Here is a 25,184-nt window from a genome sequence, read left to right as displayed (position 1 = left end):
TGAATTTCAAAGAACATTTCTTCCACATGCTCATCCACAACATCCATATTTATTACTACGAAAATGGTGTGCTATACTGTAAAAAAGATCATCTAGTCCTAAAAACAGTCTGCAGTACACAAGTTGCAGGATAAAACTCTCAATGCTATAAAAATACAGCCTGAAAATTCCAATCCAGTGTCCTGGTTTCTTATTTAAACCCATGTTTTTCCAAAATGCTAAATGACTCAACAGTAAAACATGGAGTGGGTTTGGGACTCCTGCACTGTAGCTGTTGAACCCAAGCATGTTTTTAAAGATTAATCAGTGCGTTCCACTGAGGGAACAGCTGGTGGTGGGGGGGAAAATCACTAAGTTAACATACTAAAAGGCACTTGGATCATTCGAAACCATTATGAAGTAAACAGTAAAAGTTATTTTTAAGGCGAAATGTCCGTTAATCCTCAGAGGAACTAAAAAAATAGGGTTGCATCAAAAACCACAGAGGAAAGATTCTTACCCATAGTCATCAAAAGAATACATATTGGGAAGCTGGAGCTCCGAAGAAACCAAGGAGAAAGAAAATTCCTTACAGCTGGATGAAACAAAAAGAAAACAGGGAAAAGGAGGGGGGATCAAAGCGAGAAAAGTCTGTGCCTATTTCATCCCTCATCCTCTCAGCTAGGTAAAACAAGAAGTGCACTCATTTCTGAGATTCAATAATGCAAAAACAGGCAGTGTGCGGAAGAAAAAAGATATGAGGGAGGGTAGGAGAAGGAAACGAGAGAGAGAGAGAGAGAGAAGGAGAGAGGGAGACATGTGACAGATATGGACCAGTCACCTTGTCCTGCTCACATCCATTCTTATCCACTCAAAGGATTGGAAGGCGGTCTGTGCCTTAAAGAAGTCTCTTTCCACAACAGAAATTACAGCCGAGATCCCTAGACACACATACACATACTCTAATTCATACAGTTTGCTAGAAGAAACAAGAAGGCTGCTGGTATTCGTTGGAAGAAAATATATTTATCTTGAGGAGTTTAAATCACACAGTTTAGTCCAACAAGCTTAATCAAGCATGTACATAGGAAACTGTAATTACATATGTATATATATTTTATAACACATACATACACACTGTTGGTTTCATTCATGAAACACGAGCAGAACGATTTTTGTGTAAAGTGGTTCTGGCGTAAATTTTCGGATTCATTAAAATGTTCGTATTTTCCAAATGTTAGTTGGTACGAAAGAAATCTACACCAGCTCCCAGCCACGCGTAAATAGTGCGTTTAACATCCGAACGTTTTGCTCATTAATAAGGCTGCATTTTAATTCACCTTAATAAGGTACATATTTACACAGCATTTTGAAAAAATATTATATATAGTAATTACATAAGTTTTTTCTTTTTACTTTTATTGTGAGAGCCAGTAATAGCATCTGCAAACCGAGCACTTTAATCAAATAATTAATTGATTTCAATAGGGCTGGGCAAACTAATGGCCCCTTAAGTGTTATGGAAATTGTTTCCTATAAAATGGTCAAAATCCTTAGTTTGGTGTCATAATATGATGCCCATATATAGTTGTCAGTCGGATTTAATGGGCAGGATTTATGGTAATTGAGGCACGTCCCATTTATGACTGATTGGAATTCATTAACACACACACACACATTTCACTATCACTTCTGACGTTTATGAAGTATTTGTGAATCGGGAGAAGAGTTTTCGGGAAGGTCTCTTTACGCGCAAATCACTCACATATTTACTCGTATATTTACGAATGTTTCACGAATGAGACCCATTGTATATATATATATATATATATATATATATATATATATATATATACATATATATATATAGCATTCAGCATTCAATTTAACATATTTGATTGTTTTTTTTAAATATAAATAACTATATTAATATGTAACCAATGATTAGCCTATATGTTAAGATATGTGCCACGGTAGTACATATAACACGGTAACAGTTAGCACGGCAGGTTAATTTTGATTCGGACATGAGTAAAAGTTATGATGACTTACGGTTCAATACTGAGTCAGAATGAGTCAGAACTGCTCTGGAAGATTCAGTGAATGATTCATTAGAATAATTCAAACTAATACACGAGTCTATTTGACAAATACATTAGAAGTATTGTCTCATAAGTACGGACCCCGCACATTACATGCAGAAAACAATATATATTGTGGTCACAAATAAATAGTTACTTTCGATGACATATTAATTTGTGGTCATGTTTTATTAAGTAGTTCCCTCATTTCTGTTAAACTGTTGCCACATTTGAATAATCCTTTCCCTTGTTTTATGTGAATAATGGACACATTGTAATAACGCGTTCCCTTGTTTTAATCAAATTGTGGCAATGATTCAACTAAAACGAGGGAACAAAGTATTAAGTTGAGAGAACCGGGAACAAATTCTTAAGTCATGACCACAACATCTTGGTGTTTTTTTGTTGTCATGTGCAGGGCTCTGTATATTAGATTAATTTGTTTGTGAATCTGACAATAGTTGCATCATAACAAAACCTCCCAGAAGTACTTCCCCTCTAGAGGCCGTGCTTATACTTCACTGGGTGCCACGGACAAAAAAAAATTGCAGATAAGTGATATTTTGGAAGTTGATAAAGAAACGCATATACACTGTGGCTCAATAAAATATACTGCCATGCTGTAGTAAAAATGGTTTGCGCTTGAAAATGAGTCTCTTGGCTCCTAGTAAATGACAGAATGAATCATGACAGCTGGATTTGATTCATCTTCGGGGTCTCAGATAATTTACGCAAGAGGAAACACTTCCAGGAAATACATTTGCTTCAGTTCCACAAGTAAAAAATAACGAAAAGACATAAACAACAGCAAATATATTAAGCATAACTAGCAACTAAGGCTGGCAGAAGTGTTTCAACCTGAAGAGACCATTGGCATTTGTATCATTCCAATGTTTATCCAAAAACAGGATCTTCTACCTACTGTTGAACTGAGATACACAAAAACGAACACAATCCATGTATCCATATGGTTCAGCTAATCAACAGATATCACAGCCAGTGAGTATAAAGAGCTCATTTTATATACTGCCTGCTGACAAATCAGAGCCAGGTCTAAGTGGGGTCTAAGATTCTTCTTGTGCTCCCCTCCCCATCACCACAGGATTTTGGGGAAAAAATAGTTACATGCACAAATTACTAGGGATATTTTGCGCTGTATTTCTCTAGCCCACCTCATGGTGTGCTCTTACAGCTCTCCCTTACAAACATGCTCAGCACTTTCTAGCATTCCTGAATTGAATCAAGTCTGTGAAGTGAATGCCCTAACCTCTCCATAATGGAGCACTAGTGTTAAAAATAGCCTATATTGTGAAGTAAAGACTTCAGCTCAGAGAGTCAAGGGTTGAATAAATCATTCCACTGAACCGGTTCCTCAGTTTCCTGCTGGCGAGAACGCAACTCAGTCCAGCACAATTTAAGACTTCCTTCTAGTCCAGACAGAGAGAGAAGAAAGGAAAGGGAAAGCAGACACATGATGAAGACTAAAGAATAAATGCACTTATATGAAGATAATGACAAACTTATGTGCATCATGTTGATGTTGATATTCTGTATGAACTTACTGTACATGCTTACTGTACAAAGTTAGTGATTTCACAATATTTTAAGGAACTAAAATCAACTGTAGAAATCACATTTTTATTTAAAACAACATGCGAAACTTCTGCTCACTACAGTAAATAATTTCCCCCTATAATTAGTACATTTCATTAATAACTAAAACTATAAACACAAGTCTTTTCTTCATTTTGAGAATTACAATTGTGAAGTGATAAACATCATGCTCACTCGCTGTTATTTGTGATTTGATGACAGATGCATTTGTTTCCAAAACACAACTAATCCTGAATACAAGAATCATTATTACCAGATATACTCTGAACACACCCAGTGAATATCCACTGCACGGGTGGAGACAAGCGTTTGTACTGCTCCGTTCATTTTATGAATGATAAAATACTTTGTGCGGTCACGTTTATTGGATGAAAATCATCATGGCAGTTGACATCAAATAGCCTACTCTGCATCTCGGCACAACGAAGAAGCGATACACACCCCAAATACTGTCACTATCACGGCTGATGTCAGCAGAACAGAAAACAGGTGAATAATCTGCTCTCTCATAAAGGGCCTCACCTCGAGCTTTCAGTGGCTGTGTGCCAAATCCTATGAGCTGACTACCCAGAAAGCTTTTCTTTGGATCGACTTCTGGGTGTGTCCTAATGATGGCTAGTGCTGTTTGATTTGTGAACTCATCTTTTCAATCGCTTCATGAACTGATTCATATTTTTAAATGCGAATATAGGGGCGGCAAATGGCAATCAACCTCGCATTTATTTCGTTGGACTTTCAGAAGGAATACGAGTCCATGGGTCCAACCGCACTATGCTACTTATCTTTCTATGGCAGAATTGGTAAGAGTAGTACGCTTGCTGTTCCGAATTGAGCAGCCGTTTGAATCTGAACTCAATTTTGACCAGCTGAGATGTAGTGAAGGGCTTATAATATGTGTAAAGGAGTCAAACGAAGATCTGCTGCGAGGAGTCGCGGGTCCGATGCCTGTACCGAACTGTAACGCGCAACATTGTGACTATAAAGATGGTATAGTTGAGCATTCTACCCCTTTTTAGGGTCGCATCTTGTGACATTTTGTCCTGTTTTTGGTACTTTTGTCCATGTTGCATTCATATTTTAATCGAAACGCACTAGAGTTCATTTGGAAGTGGGCCGAGACCCATATCTTTTAATTGGACTCAGTCCACTTGTTTGGTGCGCACCAGGGTTCGGATTGGCAGATCCGAAGTCAATACTGTATTAAAGGTTTATAAAGATTTATTTTGATTGTGTATGACTTACCATTTTTAAGAAATCAGTTGAGTGAATGATTCAACGATTCACATATAAGGGCATTCACTTGTCGCCGCCTACTGGCGAAACTTCTAAAAAAAAAAAAGGTGACTGAACGAATGAGGGAACAAATCTTTTTTAGTGAACGGATAGATTCAAGTCACTGGGATGAATCAAAATCCTCAAATCTATATAGGCCACCCAAAATGCTGTCTAGATAGGGAACTCACAAGATTTGAAACAAACCCAATTAATAGCTGTGATTAACAGTGTCAAGTGCTATAAAATACATAAATATCTATAGCAGTACATGTATTTATATACACCAATGCATTTTAATGCACAAATTAATTTATACATGCAGTGTCAACACAGCTTACCTCATTTTCTGATGATATCCCCACGAATATGGATGTAATAAATAATTAAAAAGGTGAAGGGAAAAAAAACTTAGCAAAGCCACAGAGGCGAGTTGCTCTATGTAAAGATATCAGCGCATAAATATGTATTTTACTGAGTATTAATACAACACGTGTGCTATTCCATAAAACAATGGTCAGCTTGAATGTTCAATGCTCATCCAGCGATGCACAGCCGGTCCTCTGATCAGAAGCAATGCAGATGTCTCGAAAGATCTACAGCATATCGCTCTATGTCACCACAGCTGAATAAAACATATCCCATGTTTAGCTCATGGTCGCGCCTACAACATCGATCTGAATCGCGGACTGCAAACGCGCACTGGAGTTGCCATTTTCCTCCTCCGTGTAATGACAATGAGAAAGGAGCTTATCGGGATAGTGTAAAAATAAATATGAAGAACAGCGACCACTGGTGGCCAATATGTCGCACTGCAACTTCCTCTGAGCCCTGCCTCATTGGGTTACTGTTATTCCTCCTCTTCCTGTTATTCATGCTCATTTGGCTCTGTTGTATAAACAGGCAAAAACAAATGACTTATGTTTGAAGATGAATTATGTTTATGAATGCGTGTGGGGCTTCACTGTTTAGAGTGCAAGGGTTTAACAAACAGATGTAGAAACCACCATTTGTGTTTTCATGACCCTCTTGCTTTACCTGAGTGGATGGTTTTACAGGACTTTTTTTTTTTCAAGGTGAAACAACGGATTCTTTTTCCTTACTTTTCCCATTTTATTATACATTCATATACCATGAAATTTTCATGTGGCTGTGGATTTCCATTATCCTTCACACCAATCTTGATCCAAAAAGCCTATTTGGTCAAAAACACAGCTTTCTCACATTTCAGAAAAGAACTAGCATTTTTCCCCTCTATTTTCGTGGCTATGCCATATATCTGATGATGAATATGGAAAATAGGTTAGACAGTTACAAACAAGCTTGTGCATGCTTAGTTTTATTAATAATACTACAGTCAGTTGACTGTCACTGTTTGTTTTCTCAAGCGAAGGTTATGAAAATGGAGCTTAACTCTAATGTAAATGTGCACTACATTATGACATCCACTTAAGCTAGTTGATGCACAAAACAGATTTGATGTCAGACTGAGGATTAAACTAAATCAGAGATTGATGGCTGTAGTGATTGAACAAGTGAAAGTCATTGAAGGCCTTAATCTGTTTAACTGTGCAGTACAGTCACTTTGTTTCCCGAACTCATGCTTTTTTTTCCCTTGAGAAGATTTTGATGGCTGATTAAAGTAAAAAAAAAAACTTTTTACATTTTCAATTCATGGAACACAATAAATATTTGAATACAGCAGAGGATAGAATGAAATCAAGGTGGCTGCAGTACCGTGACATACCAGACAGTGGCAGCAGAGGTTAAAAAAGATTATGGAGGCAGATTTTTTTTTTTTAGTACAAAATGATGGTTAACGTGCAATTTATCAAAACACAGTCAGTGTGATAGAGTAAAATTGATGGTATTTTTTTAAGACTCTAAATGATACCTTTGAAGTTACCATGTTACAGTGTTAGTGCTTTGATCACATATATTGGTCTTATATATACTGGACTGAACTATTCATTCCAAATATGTTCCTCCATGTGCTTTGGCATCACATTTAACTTTGACCTTTAGAGCAGATTCTTTAGTTTGTTATTCAAAGATATCTCTTTCATAGCCTAGGGAGTGTGTGAGACAGTCAAAACAGAGAGTCACTTCAAATATTGGCGTCCTGAGATAACAATTAAAGGCAAATAAAGTCGAGACTCCACTTCAGTCTGTAGTCGATGGCCCCACTTTTGATTTCCCAAGCCACTTGATCCCAGAAAAAAGAAAGTTTAGTGTGACAGTGGTAGTTCTACACCACACGCCACTGCATTACACTCATGTCCTTCCCTCCTGTAGAGACTAAGTGGCTGTCGTCAAACAAGAAGTTAACATTGGTGACGTGGCTGCTGTGTCCACCGTAGATGTGACTAGGAGCCTACGGAGTAGATAGAGAGAAATAAGACCATATTTTAACATTACTTGGTGCTAAAATGAATAATATCTATCCAGGGCTGTCGCTAGAGGGGCGGAAGGTGGTGTTGATTCGAGGGGCCCAGCCTTATGAGGGCCCTGTGATTTCAACCCCCACCCCCGATACCCTGGCTACGGCCCTGTATCTATCTGATGTCTAAAAGATACAGTGTTGTTTCTTACTCGAGACTGAGAGCAGGGGAATGCGAAGAGATGAACTTTGCCAAAGTCGTCTCCGGTGGCGAGCAGTCTCTTTGCATATGAACTGCACACAGCATTGATGTCCGTACCATCTGAGCCATCCGGCCACAGTCCTAAAGAGTAACACAAACAGAATACATATGACATTTTCGTATAGATTTATTGCTGTACACTTACATTTATAAAAAATAACATTACAAAAATAATACTATTGTGCAGTTATGCACAATATTAAACTGTAATGTAGAAATGTAGCCTAATATTTTTTATTATTTCACACTGCCATCCATAACATAAAACATTAACCTTACCAAAAACATGGAAGCCCAGAGTACAGGTGAAAGTGGCCCATTCAATATCCCGGGTGGTCTCCACACTCACAACTTGCTTGCACACAGAGGGAATCCCTAAAAGACAACAATAAATTTACAGTATAAATGGATGGATTTAACAACCAGGAGGCTGGGGTCCACTAGGGGACATCAAGATGACTTAAAACATTGATGGGTCACGGAGTGTTTAGTCAAAGAAACCACAACAAAAACAAAAAAGGTCATTTTAAATGTTTTTCTTTATTTTGAAAGATGAAAGAAAGACAATTCTGTCAGATGATAAAGCTGTTGATTCAGTATCTGCTGTCAGATGAGATGTTGTCACTTGTCAGGCTATATGTCAGTGTCATTATACTTAACTTGAAATAAAAAGACTTGCACCTCAAAAAATGAACTGTCCTGTCCTGTCAGACGTTATACTGTGTTCGCACACAAATGCAGAGGAGTGTGGTGTATATCACTTCACTATATATATAAAGACCAAATTAAATAACAAGCATGCAACGTCGTAGTTACCTTGTCCATTAGTAAATCATGAAATTACCCAAAAGTACCAATAAATTACATTACTGGTATGTCGTGTAGCTGGAAAGGATTTGCATGCAGGCAAAATGTTCATTTTATTCATCAAGATCAGTGTCCATGTGTTTTATTAACAGTTCATGTTAGTTTTGTGTATTTACCAGTGTAACTGCTTAAACCAAAATACCACTTTATTTTCACTTTGTGTTATTTTCTATATTTTTGATGACTGTGGTGGATTATACTAATTTATTAACTTTATTGTATTAACAAAAACTAATTTGGGACTGCTATTTAATAGCCTTAGCTTATACTGTCTATTCATCAGTGTTAGTAATAAGTAAAGTGGGGCGGTACTTTTGTGTGTGTGTCAACCATTTTTGAGGAATAAATTTGCATGGTTCAAAAATTTGGGTCACAGCTTAATGACAATGGGAAAATGTGGGTCTCATGGCCAAACCAGTTGAGAACCACTAACTTAAAATGATTAAAATAAGAAAAACATTAATCAGATAGAAATCACAGGTAAAAATACTGGACATACACACACGCAAACTTTACAGAAAACCTATCAGCCTATATAAGGGGGTCTTTGAATATTATTGTGTACAATGGGGGGCCCTTGAGTCAAAAAGGTTAAGAACCATTGATTTAAATAAAAGTTTAATATTGAGTATTTTCATGTAACTGTGTTTGGTAATTTCAGCCATACTGTATTCAAATGTATTGATTAAATGAATGTAACTATGGTTGTGGTCAAGTAATGAAGGAAAATAACTATGCTGAATGGCTAATGTTGTCCTGAACATGATCAATAACTGAAAGATGCAAAAAAAGTAATAAATAAAGTAATAAATAAAGTATCAGTATCAGTCCTCACTGTAAAGATACTTACAGTAAAGGATCTCATAGTCTCCTGAGTTGGACACCAAGTACTGAGAATCCACAGACCAATCCAGATGGGTGATGAAACTAGAATGACCCTGTGAGCAAGAACAGACAGTGAGTACAAACATAAAAAAAAACATTAATTTGAAGAGAGAGGTGTGTTTGTTTATATGTGAACAGAAAAAAATATAATACGGCAGTGTTTTTGTTAAAACTATTAAAAATAATTTTCATTAATCAAAAAGCTGAAATAAACAGAAAATATAAAAATATATAGAATATAAAAATATTAATAAATACTATAATACTATATACACTAGGGTGACCAAACGTCCTGTTTTCCCAGGACATGTCCTGTTTTCACGTCATGTCCTGGCCGTCCTGGTTGTTTTTATAAAGTGATGAAAATGTCCTGGTTTTCATCGTTTTTCATTGGGCCATTAAATTTACCGGTGTTACGAGATTTTCGGTTTCCGAAGGTGGAGCATACATGAATATTAATGAGTTAATATTCATATATTAATAATGCACGTGCAACTGAGAATATTAGTTCAGATTGTATCTCAAGACATTAGTGGATTATTCCATACAGTTAACTATATTCTCAGCGTCGCGGCTGACTTATGCCTAAACTACTGTTGTTTACTTCTAGGTAACAGTTTACAATGTTTTCATTAGAATGCACTCATTATATTTCATTATATATTATACATTATTTCATTTGTTATTTTTGAAACTTGTCATAATAAAACATGTTGAGTAACCTCTGAGAAGCTAATCTGAATTTGTGTCTTTGGTTATAGACAGTATTTTGTAATATAACAATTTTCTATCCATACAGAGGAGGCATAGGCCTACTTTAAATGTATTGAAATTATAAGGCATCTTTGCGTAAATTTCGAGTATCATTTGAGTATCTCAATCAAAATATGGTCACCCTAATATACATGATACTAACATAACACTGTGATGTGGTAGAATCAGCTGGTCTATGGTCAATTATAATCTTTTACACACTTTAATTATACAAAACAATTCATATTTTTGCATAAACACATACTTACTGAGCACTTTCCAACTCTACTGTATTTCTTGCCATTTTCTGCCACAGCATAAATGTAGATGTAGTTGTCATGTGACCCAACTGCAAGGAAATTACCATCTGGAAGAAATAACCGAGGGGTTTCAACTTAATCAGATTTCAACTTAAGAGATTTTAATAAGTGCAAGTTTCTGGCTAACTTCCTAATGTTTTCCCAGCAAGCAGTGAAAAAGCTGCTAGGAGAATTAACCCTAACCTGGAGAAAAGCGCATAACCGACAGCTGCTCGTTCCCATCCGTGTGCACCGTGACGAGATCCTTCGATTCAGTATCGAGAACAAGCCACCTGCAGAGATTGATAATGAGTGAAAGGACAATATTAAACACACAGGTCTGAAGAAACTGAAACATAATAAAAGGTTAGACTCCTAGATGAGGTCTTCATCCAAAGCCTTTATTAGGAAATCAAAGATGGCTGAAGAATGCCGCTGGGATGGTATTGTGCTCCTGTGTGGCATTAGCATAATAATAAGTGTTTGAGTCTTTCATGTAACACTCTATTAGACCACTTTCCTGAATTGTAATGATGTGTCAGGGACCCCCATTGATGAAAAGAAATGGCTTGCCTCACCTGCCCATCTGTGTTCCTATAGCAACCGTTGCCCCAGAAGGGTGGAAGCCGGCCGATTGAGCGGCGTCCTGTCCGTGAGGGAAACACACATACATGCTCAATCAAACATCCTGTCAACACAAATGCGGTTACATCTCAGGAACAGCAGAGCTCTTTTCATTATAGTTGCAGTAGTGACTTGTTTTCAATAACAAGAAACCCATGTGCAAGCTGTGAGATGACATTATACTAATGCAAGTGAAACCTACAGAGGCAGGTCGCTCACCTCCAATGTTTTGGTCCAGATGGGCTGATGGGAGCCAGAGTCCCACAGGCAGACATGCTTGTCATAGCCACAGGTGAGGAACTGATGCTTCAGCGGGTGTACAGTCAGGCCCCAGAGCTCATCTGTGTGGCCCTAACAATCAAACGCATGCGAACAGCAGTTTGGATTGAATTTCAAAGAAAGTTTAAAACATCAATTATATTCTGTATTAGATCCACAAATTGAATTAATCTTTTACACTAAAAAGATTAATTTTGCTTCAACATACAAGGGAATAAATGTTAAATTAAATACAATACATTTTGCTGAAGATTGATTTCATAAAACAGTGTAATGTATGTATTGAAATATTTTAATAGTATAAATATTATATATGTAACAATTTTATCATTTCAATGTATAATTGTTTTCATATTTAAAGGTCTCATCTAAATGTAAAAATAGGGAGAAATTAGCATAATAAATATTCAGTATCCAATATTTATCAAATATTGACCAATACAGATAAATTATTTTGTCTAAATCATTTAATTAAAAAAAATCAAAAAGAGACTTTAGGTATCACAACATTCTAATGCACAGTATGGAAAATAGATATTAATTATGAGATTTGTTAAAGAATACATTAAACTGTGTTATTAAATTATTTATTTAAATATTTTAATAGTATAAATTTTATATATAATAATTTTATAATTTCAATGTATTATATTTTTAAATATCAGCATGACAAATAATAAATATACAGTATCCAATATATATATCAAATATTGACAAATACAGATAAATAATTTTGTCTAAATAATTTCATTTAAAAATACATTTAATTTTAAAATAAAACATCAAAAACAAAAATCCAAAGTGAGTTTAGGCATCACAACATTATAATGCAGTTTGGAAAATGGATATTAATTTAATTTTGAGATTTCATAATGATTTAACATTTATTGTTAAAACATTATGAAATCATTTATTAATCATTAATTGTTATTACATTAATAATTTAAATATTTTATAAATATGTGATATTTAAATATATAATAAAATATGATATATATAATATTTAAATTATTATTGTTTTATTTTAAAATATAAACTAATTATTTTATTAAAAATGTATTACCGAAAAGACAAATTTTAAGTGAGTATTTGATGACAGCAAAGAAATGTCCGAGAAATGAGCATGATAAATACCCAGTCTCCAATATATATACAATATTGACTAGTATAGACACATTCTTCTCTAATAATTATTTAAGTAAATAATTAGATGTTATGTATATAATACATATCTTCTCAACAAACCCACTGAAGTATTTTAAGGACCCCAGCGAGCCATGGAAAACCTTTTTTTACTCAATATCATTTACTCTTGGGTATTGTACATATACTAGTAAACTTACCTGGGTGATGGGTATAAACTCCCCATCCAAACTGCCTTGTAGGACATAGTTTTTGGTGGTGCCAATAAGAACCGTTTCTCCCCGTCCTTCAGCCACTGTTCGAATAGGGCCATATAACTCGGGGACCTGAAAGTAACATACAAAATAGGATGTAAATTATGGCTAATTGCTTGAATCTGGTACTACTATTCAAGCATATAAATGTCTTACCTCCACCGTTTGAATTTTTTGATAATTTTCATCCCATGAGATGAGTTTACGGTCCTTCCCACCTGAGACCAGCGTCCCATTTCTCAACATGCAAAGTGCAAAGACGCTCGCCTCATGTGCTCCCTGAATGGCCAAGCTAATACGATTAGATCCTGTGAACCATGACCAGAAAACAAACATTATATAAACCGAAATCAGTTTAACAATCAAAGGTGTTCACAGCCTACATGAAGAGTCTTATTGATTTGTGTAAAAATGGAGCACAATCTCTCTTTTATCATCATTAAATAAAGAATGTTTTGTCGGCAGCAGCAGGGTCGCCCTTAGATAACACACAGCTGTTATGCTTTACAACTTTCAGTATTGTATTTCATAGAGAAGATATTTTACAGAGTTCAATGGAGGTAGGCTTTTACAAAACATTCAAATAAATCAATGAATAACTCAATAAACCTTTTATTCTTTTACCTTTGCCCCACACAAGTATATTTCCACTTGAGTCTCCAGTGATGGCGTCGCCATTTTCTGAAAAAGTCACACACAATACAAACTTGGGCTTCTCTTGTTTCTGCAAGAAACATAAATATGACTTTATTTTTAAAGCAGAAATGCAAAAGATGTATCACACACACAAGAACAGTGATAATACATATATTCTACAACTACACAGAGAAATGTTTGGACACATTTGATTGATTGATGTTTCTCATGATCTTAAGAGCCTTTAAGATAAAGGCTTATTTTTGAATGCTGGAAATTAGTTTTGGAGTCAAATATAACATTTATGAAAGAATTTAATACTTTTATTCACCAAGGACACATTAAATTGATTAAAAAGACAAAATATTTCTATTTCAAATAAATTCTTCTTGTGAACACTTTCAAAAAAATGTATCATGGTTTCCACAAAAATATATATTTAAAAAAAATCAGTTTTCGACATTTATAACAAAAAGAAATGTTTCAAATCAGCATATTAGAATGATTTTTGAAGGATCATGTGACACTGAAGACTGGAGTAATGATGCTGAAAATTCAGCTTTGCCGTCACAGAAATAAATTACATTTAGAAATATATTAAAATAGAAAACAGTTATGTTAAATTGCAATAATATTTCACAATATTACTGTTTTTACTGTATTTTTAATTAAATAAATACAGCCTTGGTGAACATAAGAGACTTCTTTCAAAAAAAAAAAAAAAAAAAAAAAAAAACATTACAAAATCTTACAACCCCAGAATTTTGAATGCCACTGTATACATTTCTTATACAAAACTTTATTTCTTTAAGTTTTAATCTGAACTTTTTTGGTTACTACATAATATAAATTCATATACTTCCATTTGTGTTGTTTTATAGTTTTGATGTGTCTAAACTTTTGACTGCTAGTGTACATAATGCACATGTTTTACCATATCTAAACATGCATCATACTATCATTTATCAAAAAAAGAAATTTAAATAATAAAATGGAAAAGTTTCATTGAATTTGACCACAAAATCTTATGGGAGATTACCTCAAAAAGACCCTGCTTTTTCACAAGAGACCCTTTTTCTAATGACCAGAAGTAAAGATGCGACTTTCCACATGTGACGATTATATTGGCATCTGTCGGGTGGAAATCAGCAGCAAAGACTGACTCATTGGAGCACTGTGAGAGCAGAGAAAGAGAAGTCGTAAAGATGTTGCCTTTGTTGACATACAAGGTACACATAAAAATAGACACTGCTATCTGTCGATACACCACATTAGGAAGCACTCACCTTGACTTCAGCTAGTCTTTCTTCCCTCTGCCAGTCCCACACAGAGAGAATGTGGTCATTGGAGTCATCCACAACACACAACCAGCTTCCACCATTCTGAATGGTTTAAAAGACATTTTTATCATTCTAAAGCTCTCTCTTATATTCAAAGAAAAGACATCCAGTACTTTTTATTTCATAAGAAAGAAAGAAAGCTACATGTTGTATTTTGCTGTGGCACATGAGAATGTTTGTCTGGTAACAATGTAGAGTGACTGGCTCTTACCGACTTTGAGAAGGAGAGGCAGACCAGAGCTCGATCAAAGAAACCGGTTCCAAGGATGTGCAACGTGTTCAAACTCACAGAGTCCCACACTCGCACGTGAGGAGCCAACTGCTGCCAGACACAGACAGACTTACTGAGCATATTAGACCAATTAAACTTCTATTTGAAGCATGTGGATTTGAGATTGCACATTTGTTATGACAGACCCCTGAGGCACGTGTGATAATTAGGATATATCGCTAGCTCAAGCCTGTTATATATTAGCAGTAAGCTATTAATGTGTACCATTGATATCGGTTTAAAATATCTGGGGTGAATAACTAATCTTACTTTTCCATCTGAGGATGTGCCAGCCACTTGTCCTGTTGCTATGGTGATTTTATCAGGATGGACAGCGAGGCTGTAGGGGAAGAGAAAAGAGGTGAAAGATGTAGACAGCTGGGACTGTTGAAGAGGCGATGACACAGCAGTGAGAGGACAACACACATTTATATCATGTGAGTCAATGCCGTCACAACCGAATGACTTTGAGCATTATGAGTCACAGGAAACAGATCTACTTCTTAATCACAGGTTTTTGGTTTCTGTTTCTGCTTTTCTTGCTCAAGGGCTTTGACTTATAATGAATAGCTTTGACATTCTGTACATTCCTATACAGTTGAAGTTTTATGTGTTTGGAACAAAGTTTTCTGAGAGTAGTTGTGTTGTAGCTGTGTGTCTATCAGCTGGAGGTCAAGTGGAAAAGTACTCGCTTTGTCATGTTTTTCTTTGTCTGTTTTTAAGTTTGGGGTCCCAGAGTTGGCATTAATACACAGTACCTTTCACAAGTTTGCGGTCAGAAACATTTTTAAACAAGAAGTGTCTTATGTTTAATAAGGTTAATACAGCAATGATGTGAAATGCTGCAAATTAAAAGAACTGTTTTTAATATATTTTAAAATTAATTTATTCCTGTGATGGCAAAGCTGAATTTTCAGCATCATTACTCCAGTCTTCATGAACCTTCAGAAATCATACTAATATGCTGATTAAATGTTCTGAAGAATTGCACAGCAGAAAATTAAACAGCACGGCTCAGAAATCCTTTATTCAGCAGAGTTTTGAAATATTAAACTGCACAATATGTGAATAATAATTTAAGCAGCATTATGTTCTTTAAATATGGCTGTTTATTAAAATATTTTAAAAAGATACTGTACTAGTCCAATGATGGTAAAACTTTATTTTACAGTGTCATTGTTACATATTACATGTAGTTACAGTAGTAATAACTAGAAATTATGTATAGTTACAATACAATTAACCCTAACCCTAACCTTAAACCTATAGTAAGTATATGCAGTTAATTATTATTACTCAGGGCTTAAATGTACACTGCTCATAAAAATTAAAGAAACACTTTTTAATCAGAGAATAGCATCAAGTCAGTTAAACTCCTGGGATATTGATCTGGTCAGTTAAGTAGGGTTGTTAATCAGTTTCAGCTGCTTTGATGTTAATGAAATTAACAACAGGTGCACTAGATGGGCAACAATGAGACGACCCCCAAAACAGGAATGGTTTTACAGGTGGAGGTGCACTGACATTTGTTTCCCTACTCATGTTTAGAACAAACATGAACTGAAACCACTGACTGTTTTTCACTAGTTTTGCATTTAGCTAGGGTCAGTGTCACTACTGGTAGCATGGACCCTACAGAGGTTGCACAGGCAGTGCACATCAATACGTGCTTTTGCCAGAAGGTTTGCTGTATCTCCCAGCACAGTCTCAAGAGCATGGAGGAGATTCCAGGAGACAGGCAGTTACTCTAGAAGAGCTGGACAGGGCTGTAGAAGGTCCTTAACCCATCAGCAGGACCGGTATCTGCTCCTTTGTGCAAGGAGGAACAGGATGATCACTGCCAGAGCCCTCAAAATGACCACCAGCAGGCCACTGGTGTGAATGTCTCCGACCAAGAAACAGCCAGGGTGGCCTGAGGGCCCGATGTCCTCTAGTGGGCCCTGTGCTCACTGCCTGGCACCGTGGAGCTTGATTGGCATTTGCCATTGAACACCAGCACGTGGAGGCCGTACAAATTACTGAATACCATTTTGAGATGCTGCAATGAAATTTCAGCAAAATGGACTAACCCGCTGCATTATGTTTCACTTTGATTTTCGGGGTGTTTTTGAAGGTTAATAATTTTCATTTCCATCAAACAATGTGGCATCCTTTGGTTCCTAACACATTACCCAATCCATACCAGTATAGCATGATATTTTTTTTCCCCCATTGAGATCTGAAGTGTTTTCAAAGTGTTCCTTTAATTTTTTTGAGCAGTGTATAAATTACAATGTTATACTGATACCTTAAAGGTGCCCTAGAATCAAAAATTGAATTTACCTCGGCATAGTTGGATAACAAGAGTTCAGTACATGGAAATGACATACAGTGAGTCTCAAACACCGTTGTTTCCTCCTTCTTATATAAATCTCATTTGTTTAAAAGACCTCCAAAGAACAGGCGAATCTCAACATAACACAGACTGTTACGTAACAGTCGGGATCATTAATATGTACGCCCCCAATATTTGCATATACCAGCCCATGTTCAAGGCATTACACAAGGGCAGCCAGTATTAACGTCTGGATCTGTGCACATCTGATTCATCAGACTAGGTAAGCAAGCAAGAACAATAGCGAAAAATGGCAGATGGAGCAATAATAACTGACATGATCCATGATATTTTTAGTGATATTTGTAAATTGTCGTTATTTTCATTATTAAACACTTGCAGTCTGTATAATTCATAAACACAACTTCGTTCTTTATAAATCTCTCCAACAGTGTTTAATGTTAGCCCATTAGCCATGGAGCACCATCAAACTCATTCAGAATCAAATGTAAACATCCAAATAAATGCTATACTTGCATGATCCAACGCATGCATGCAGTATGCATGACGAACACTTTGTAAAGATCCATTTGAGGGTTATATTAGCTGTGTGAACTTTGTAAATGCACTGTATTATAGTCGAGAGCTTGGGGGGGCAGGGAGCGCGCGATTTAAAGGGGCCGCGCGCTGAATCAGTGCATAGTCGTTAACTCATCGTTTGATGCTTCAAAATAGGCAGTTAAAAAAATGAATTAAAAAAAAAACTATGGGGTATTTTGAGCTGAAACTTCACAGACACATTCAGGGGACACCTTAGACTTATATTACATCTTGTAAAAACTGGTTCTAGGGCACCTTTAAAATAAAGTGTAACCCCAATGATCTTACCGAGTGTGACATCAGTGTATGCTATAATGACCACATGGACAATGACATAATACATACAGAAGTTTAAGTCTTACCACTTGATATCATCAGTATGTCCAGTGTAGTGTCTTTGCAGTTGCTCATCCACATTATACAGCACGACCACAGAGGCAATGAAGTAAACCGTTTCCCCTGTCGGGAGCAAGTACAGGTTGGATCGACAGTCGCGGCCCCGGTAACCATAACTGGGTCATAGTTAAAGTCATCATGAAATTGACAATTCTTGTTTTTTATGGAATATTGCAGTATTTATTATAAAAGATTTATCCGTGCACATCACTCGTAATATTTAATCAAAGTAACTTCCCTTCCCTATTGCAGTGACATTTCTTCTGTTCTGTGATGATGTGTTTACAGGCATGAGGGTGGGACAACCCTTTTTTTGGTGAAGTTCCAGCTGACCACTAAATATTTTCTTTAATTTTTATGTTTCATAGATTTCTCAGTTCTGTCTAACAAAGTCCTTTTCAGAGAATATACCAATGCATTAAGATGTGTAGAAAATATCCCACTCTGACAGGCTGCAGTGCTCAGCAGAGCCAGAGAGAAACCAGGGTATAGACATCATTCATGCTTCAAAATTCAGCAATGTGAATATGGAATTAGTACAACACAATGAATTATACCCCATACATTTTGACCATGACATTTTTTACCACCTTTCTGTGCAATAATAAATCACAGTTTAATTCAATCTTACAGCAATGAGCGTTCAATACAAGAATCAATCCAAATGCAACTCCATTTCTATTTCACATGCAGCAATAAAAGGATACACCCAGTCTAGTTTCAGTTTTTTTAGAGGCAAGTCAGCCTTTGTTTCCAGGCAATATGTGTCCACCAGGTCTTTGGGCATGTACATGGTGATTGGTCGTCCCTTCAAATACATTTTGACATACCCTTCATCTAGAAAAAGCAACACAGATTTTTAGAGCAAGAAAATGCATGGGTCTCTGAAGGATTGTTGTGATCTGTTGTGGTTAATGTCACAAGATTCTGATTTAGATAGAATAGTTAATTTGATTCAGATATAATAAAGACTACTGTTCAAAAGTTTGGGGTCAGGGACTTTTTTTTTTTTGGAAGAACTATACTTTTATTCAGCAAGGATGCATTTAATTGATCAAAGTGACAATAAAGATATCTGTAATAATGTACATGTTTTAGCATCAACTAAAAAAACTTTAAAACTTTCTATTCATCAAAGAATCCTTGAAAAAATGTCTCATGGTTTTTACAAAAATATTAAGCAACACAACTGCTGTATGTTTGATCAAATAAATGCAGCTTTGGTAAACATAAGAGACCTCTTTCAAAAACATAAAAAAATTGTACCAACCCCAAACTTTTGAATGTCAGTGTATTTTAAGAGGTTATTAAATGTTAATTCAAGATAAAATAATAGGAATTTTATCCCAAAAGGAGGATTAGAAGAAATTGCAACAGTGTTTAGAATAATATATATTATGTTCTGAAAATAATAAAATAGGTCAGTGAGATTTAAAAGGAAATGCTTTGATACATTTTATTAAGTACAGTATTTGAGATACAGTCCATTTAAATGTAAAGACAATGCAAAGTCAAATGCAGAAGCAAGTGAATATAGCATTTTCATGGTTTGATAAATTAGTAATAGACAAAATAAAGTCACAGATAGGCATGCATGCAAACACAAAGGAAAAGGAAATGTACAGTTAACAAAATGCACACTTGAACAAAACACCTATCCAAAAGCAAAAAGACAAAAGTGTGAACATGCAGCTTAACATAAACAAACTCAACCAAATGAAAGTGAGACAAACAAAACAAAAAGAACAAAACAGAACAAAAGAATCATAAAGATCCTTAAAAACACCTGACTATGGCTAATATTACAGCTGTTTTGATCAGTAACAGATTTGAAAATACTGGCTGGGAGATTTGATTGGGCTCCTGTAAGTGGTCATATCTAAGGGCGTGTGGACTGACTGAGAAGTACACTTCCTCAGAGGAAGGGTAAACAGAGGGATCTTTTGGCTTCCAAGCCGGGCTGCTCTGTCAGGCAAAATCTTGGCCTCTGGTGGGGTGTTCGCAGACTGCGAGGGCACGGCTGACGTGGATTTGGGGGGCTCGGTAGATCCGGTCCTTTTTGACGGTCGGTGCAGGTAGATCTGCACGGTTACTAGGTGAAGTGGTCAAATTGGACAGGGCAGGTGCAGGGGAGGGTGGAGAGGTGAAGTATAATCATGATCAGACATGGTTCAACAGCTTTAGATTCCACCATACTAACAAGACGACAAGGCTTCCACAATACTAAGAAACCACACTGCAAAAAATTCTTTTTCACAATCAGTATTTTTGTCTCGTTTTCCACTAACATATCCAAGATCAATTTAGCAAATACGTGTAAGATAATTTTCAGACAATATCTCGAATTAAGAAGCTTATATTTCTTATTATTACGGCAAATTATTATTTTTTCTTCTTGTTTTGAGAGAACAAGATGAGAAAAATAAACTTTTTTAAATTAAAAACTTATTTCAATTATTCAAAAAAACATTTTTTTTTTGGGGATCTGTTTTTAAATATATATATTTTTTATTCTTTCTGGAAAGCAAGCCAAAAATGCTGATTACAAAAATGACTTTTACAGTGGGTAGGGGAGGCGCATGGGAATCTAATATCCTAGGGGAAAACCAGAAATACTGAAAACAAAATGATAAAACGTATTCTGAAGAAACATTACTCTAATTTCCTAATTATGGCATTTTCATTTGTTTGCCTTACAAGTTTTTTGTGACTATAAAACACAATGAGTCATTCACCAGATGTTGCATCAACATCGAAGACTAGTTTGGGGAAAATAATTTCCACTTAGTGACACACTGCACACAGACCTGCATGTGTCTGACATTTAATTTCAGATTTATGATAAACACCAAACTACAGTTTAAGAGCAGAAAAAAAAATAAAAATAAAAAATAGAAGAGCTGGTTGGCGCAGGATGATAAATGCCCTTACCGGAACGGAAAGAACAAACAAGTGTGCGTGGAGCAAAAAGTGGCATTAAACTACTGGACTAAAAAACATCCAGCGAGCTGCTGTGTGACTGCAGGAAACTGTTGTGTTCCCATGGTGCATGTGGAAAAACAAGTGCCATGAGCAGTGAGCAAAACACCCAGGAGCTGTCAGAGCAGCGTAACTCAAGAGTTAACAGCTTGTGTTTTAGCACCACTGCAATCAACCACAGGTTGGCATCACTCAGAAGGGTTGTTACAGAGAGTGCGCATTAGTTTATTGGGAAGGGTGGCATTTCTGGAGCAAGGGTGGGAACTTCTATCACACACACATTTGTCGAATCAACCCCTTTATGCAAGACAGCTCTGTGGATGCTGATTCTTTCATAATATGAAGCCAGAGCTGTCAAGACAGATTACTGTCCCATAGTAGTATAAACTGTATAAATGGACATTTTACAGCAGAAACAATGTAGCACATGCACATTTACATTTTTTTTTTTTTCAGTAATAAGTTTATCCACAAGGTGGCAACCATGCCCTTGGGCATCAATTCACAAGGTAGTCGAAGAAAAAAACGCATAAACAGAACAGATCAGGAACGCATGCAAGCTACAGTCAAAATGAAGGCCTACATAGATGAGAGATTGTGTGAAGAGGTTAGAAAAAACCTTCGTATGTACAACACTAGCATGAAAGAATGCAAAGATGTTTACATGGTTGTAACTTGTGGGGAGACATTGCTCAAAACTGCGCGTGCATCGAACTCCTGCGTATGCGTGCGAGTCAAATGAAGTATACTTAGCAAGGCTGTGCGTTCGACTGAGCGTGTACACTAGCGTATGCATAAAAAAAAAAAGAAGTTTATACATGTGAGTGTGCACATCCTAATTATCATTTTCAAAATACGTTTTAAATGTTTTTTCAGAGTAATTTTTTTTTTTTTTTTTTTTTTTACAAATAACATTAATAATCATAATATGTTTGAATTAAACCACGTGACATTTTACCTCCTGCTCTAACCTTGCCTTGTCATAAAAAGCTCAAATTATCTGATATTTTAAAGGTGCTCTAAGTGATCCTGGGTGGAGTAACTTCCTGTTGACGTTCGAAGTGTTGTCAAACAAAACAGAGGCTAGCTAGACCCTCCCTCCTCCTCCTCCTCCCCCTCCCCTCCATGTTTCCTGAAACAGTCATGAACGCGCATTTAAAATCATTCTTGTCGGTTATTGGCTGGAGCATGTTCATTATGATTCGTGGTCCAGGCTGCACCAGTTCGTTTTTATTGCCGTTTTCCGTTTTTCTAGCGGATAGTGAGGAGATGTTTGCTGTATGTGACAAAAAAAGTTTTGGCCTAAAATCGCGTGACATCACTTAGAGCACCTTTAAGCAATTTACTGACCTTGACACACAGCCATGAGTCTGCAGATGTCCCCTCTATGATGTAATTTCCGGTCATATCAAACACTGGTTGTTCATGGGGTCTTTATTAAAATAATTTTACAGTATCTGGCACTTCATAAATAATTATTCTCCACTCCACCAGCTGTCATTGCATGTGTAAGCAGAGCTGTAATTGCCTTCTTTATTTGTTGAAGTGATTTAAATAACTTCCCTCTGGCTTTGAGAACCAAGTTTTATCCACAGAGCTGCTCACACAAGGGGCAGTTGACAAACAGTGCCTACCTTTGCAGTGCGTCACACGTCGCATCCCTTTGTAAACGTACAGAGACAGAGACAATCATGTAAGATGGCAGAAGAAGGCTCATGGTAAGACAGATCCCTTTTCATAAGATCCCAGGTTGCCATGTCTGGGTAATTACTCTACAAGCTCCTCCAGGAAAGTCGTTTCATTTATCAAGCGCTCTATTTAACCAATCTCCACTGGTGTTTGATTAATTTGGTGTGCTGTATATTTAACATCTGGAATTGCTGTCTTGATGACTTCAATTAAATCACAGTATTTGGCACAGTTAAATACAGCAACTGGGTCAAATGTACAGTAAGGAACATGCAAATCCAGCCTTCAGGCAGAACAGCTAGTTTTATTCTGCCTCATAAGGCTGCGCACATAGGACGCTCTGCTTTTATACTGACACCAAATCAAATTTGTTCTGACATTCGCAAGAACTGCTCCTGCTCCTTTGTATTCTTTTAAAAAAAATGAAGCCTGCACAGCTTCTGACCAGAACTGATGTATAATAGATAAACACAATGACTATAAACGGCTATTGGACCTTGAAGATTTCAAGCTTCTTTTGTTTGAAAAAGACCCTGTAGTCTACAGAATTATGTTAATTACTCTCTCAGTGCAGTTTCTATGCATAATAACTATACTTATTACGGTAAAAAGTTTCTATTATTAAGTATTATTTTATTATAAATTTGACAATAAAAATAACATTAAATAAATATAAAAACGCAAAATATAAGTACACAAACATAAAAATGAGAAAAAGTGAAAATGTTTTTGATAAGAGATGATGTTACTGATAAAATAATAGCAGGTAATTGAACTGTGAAATGAACTGAAAAAGACTGTACAGCACCATATAGACCAATGCCGGGACAGTGAACTTCATGAGCAATGACTGGAGAGCACGCAGGCAGAAGCAAGAAACCTTTTTTCCCCTTCAATTCCTGTCCCTCATTACAACATCTGTCCACCTTCTAAATGAGCCGTATTGCTGCTAAACAAAAGAGCTTCTGGGTGGTCAGCCATTCATTTAATGGACATGTGGTTTACCAGAGCTAGCAAAGTCTGCACTTTTTGGAATGTCCAGTCAAAAAGAGAAATTACAGCATAACCGTTGCTTTGTTTGTGACTGATCCAGTCATGGTTCATACTCTATCACATTGGAACAGGGCACCCGACTCTTACCTGCGCTGAAAACAGGCTCCCTCTGTTTGCTGCAGGGGGTGAGAAAGGAAACAAGTCACCCAAATGTGCTTGTCTATGTGTGTGCGCAATGTTTGATTGTTTGAGTCATTCCCATATTAGGTAAGCATTATTTAATTTTATAATCACATGGGTAAAAAGTCAAAATATATATTAATTTCCATACTTTTCTGTGGCTTTCTTGCCACTGGAGTTGCTCCCTGTGGAACCAGTGCGTGTGCGGTTGTTTTTGGAGTCCACACCACTGTCTTTCCTGTTGTTGGGGCCGACATGCTCAGATGAACTTGTTCTCTTCACAGTGCTATGGATGATAGAAAGCAAGATATTAACATAATTTTGGTCATTACCCAAGAAAAGGCACACCAAAACACCAAGACTTGACAATGCTAAAATATTCCTGAAATAAAACATACTAGTGAATGGGAAAATAGGGCATTTGCTTTTTTAATTTGCCATACAAAATGTTAGATTTGAAGATACTGCTTGAATTATTCATTTTAGAATTTATTTTAGAATTGTTAAAAAAACACACACACACACACACACACACACACACTAGTGTTAAAAAGTTTGGGGCAACAGTTATTTGATGAAAAATACAGGAATAACTATTGAAACATTTTTACAAATTAAAATACCTGTTATTGCTGTGATGGCAAAGCATCCTTCAGAAATCACTCTATTATGCTGATTTGATTATTAATCCATGGCCTGGTTTCTCAAACAGACAGGGCTTCGAATAAGCCAGGATCAGGCCTTTTTCAATTAGGACATTTACTAGTAAAGAAACATTAATGTCTGTGCATTTTGTTGTCAGTTAAGACACGCATTTTAGTCTGGAACCAGTCTTAAGCCTTGTCTGTGAAACCAGGGGTATATGATTCCATCCAAAGTTGCAAATTTAACTTGTGTGCAAAATTGGATTATCGCATAAAACATTTGGGAATACAGCAGCATTTCCATCCCATGTGTTAAAGAGAAAAAAAAAATTCTCACTTCCTGGGAAATTGGTGCAAAATATCTGTAATAAAAATGCAAGTTGCTGCAATCAGGGAATAAACTGTGACTCTTGTTATCTTGCGTTCAGACGCTGGTGTTTGGGAACGCAA

The 25,184-nt window shown here is 36.2% G+C and overlaps 2 protein-coding genes across 13 annotated transcripts in view; both read right to left on the bottom strand.

Moving 5' to 3' along the window:
* The window catches only part of evla (Enah/Vasp-like a), a 43,331-nt gene extending 37,343 nt beyond the window's left edge, over positions 1–5,988 (bottom strand). For 4 of the 5 annotated variants that reach the window (XR_010892555.1, XM_067368313.1, XM_067368317.1 and 1 more), the window contains exon 1: positions 500–966. Coding sequence is in view for 4 of the 5 variants with exons in the window: in XM_067368313.1 (XP_067224414.1) it covers positions 500–522 (23 nt within the window). In the remaining variant the exon portion in view is untranslated. Of the gene's footprint in view, positions 1–499; positions 967–5,287 lie in introns of those variants that run through there. The other variant, XM_067368314.1, reaches the window with a different exon arrangement.
* Positions 5,989–6,049: 61 nt separating this feature from the next.
* Positions 6,050–25,184, bottom strand: part of eml1 (EMAP like 1) — a 61,147-nt gene continuing 42,012 nt past the window's right edge. For 3 of the 8 annotated variants that reach the window (XM_067368307.1, XM_067368311.1, XM_067368304.1), the window contains exons 6-25: positions 24,242–24,376; positions 24,058–24,086; positions 22,863–22,889; positions 18,957–19,086; positions 18,216–18,365; positions 15,210–15,279; positions 14,880–14,990; positions 14,615–14,710; positions 14,368–14,502; positions 13,317–13,416; positions 12,849–13,000; positions 12,639–12,764; positions 11,236–11,367; positions 10,971–11,038; positions 10,597–10,685; positions 10,363–10,460; positions 9,306–9,393; positions 7,868–7,963; positions 7,539–7,669; positions 6,051–7,320 (exon numbers count right to left, since the gene is read on the bottom strand). In XM_067368307.1, the coding sequence (XP_067224408.1) occupies positions 7,195–7,320; positions 7,539–7,669; positions 7,868–7,963; positions 9,306–9,393; positions 10,363–10,460; positions 10,597–10,685; positions 10,971–11,038; positions 11,236–11,367; positions 12,639–12,764; positions 12,849–13,000; positions 13,317–13,416; positions 14,368–14,502; positions 14,615–14,710; positions 14,880–14,990; positions 15,210–15,279; positions 18,216–18,365; positions 18,957–19,086; positions 22,863–22,889; positions 24,058–24,086; positions 24,242–24,376 (2,089 nt within the window). In that variant the 3' untranslated portion in view covers positions 6,051–7,194. Of the gene's footprint in view, positions 7,321–7,538; positions 7,670–7,867; positions 7,964–9,305; positions 9,394–10,362; positions 10,461–10,596; positions 10,686–10,970; positions 11,039–11,235; positions 11,368–12,638; positions 12,765–12,848; positions 13,001–13,316; positions 13,417–14,367; positions 14,503–14,614; positions 14,711–14,879; positions 14,991–15,209; positions 15,280–18,215; positions 18,366–18,956; positions 19,087–22,862; positions 22,890–24,057; positions 24,087–24,241; positions 24,377–25,184 lie in introns of all 8 variants that reach the window. The other 5 variants (XM_067368308.1, XM_067368309.1, XM_067368305.1 and 2 more) reach the window with 4 other exon arrangements.

This window comes from Chanodichthys erythropterus, chromosome 18 (assembly GCF_024489055.1).
Source record: "Chanodichthys erythropterus isolate Z2021 chromosome 18, ASM2448905v1, whole genome shotgun sequence".
Lineage (NCBI taxonomy): Eukaryota > Metazoa > Chordata > Actinopteri > Cypriniformes > Xenocyprididae > Chanodichthys > Chanodichthys erythropterus.
The sequence above is the reverse complement of the archived record's forward strand: the minus strand, read 5'-3'. Positions and strand labels throughout refer to the sequence as shown.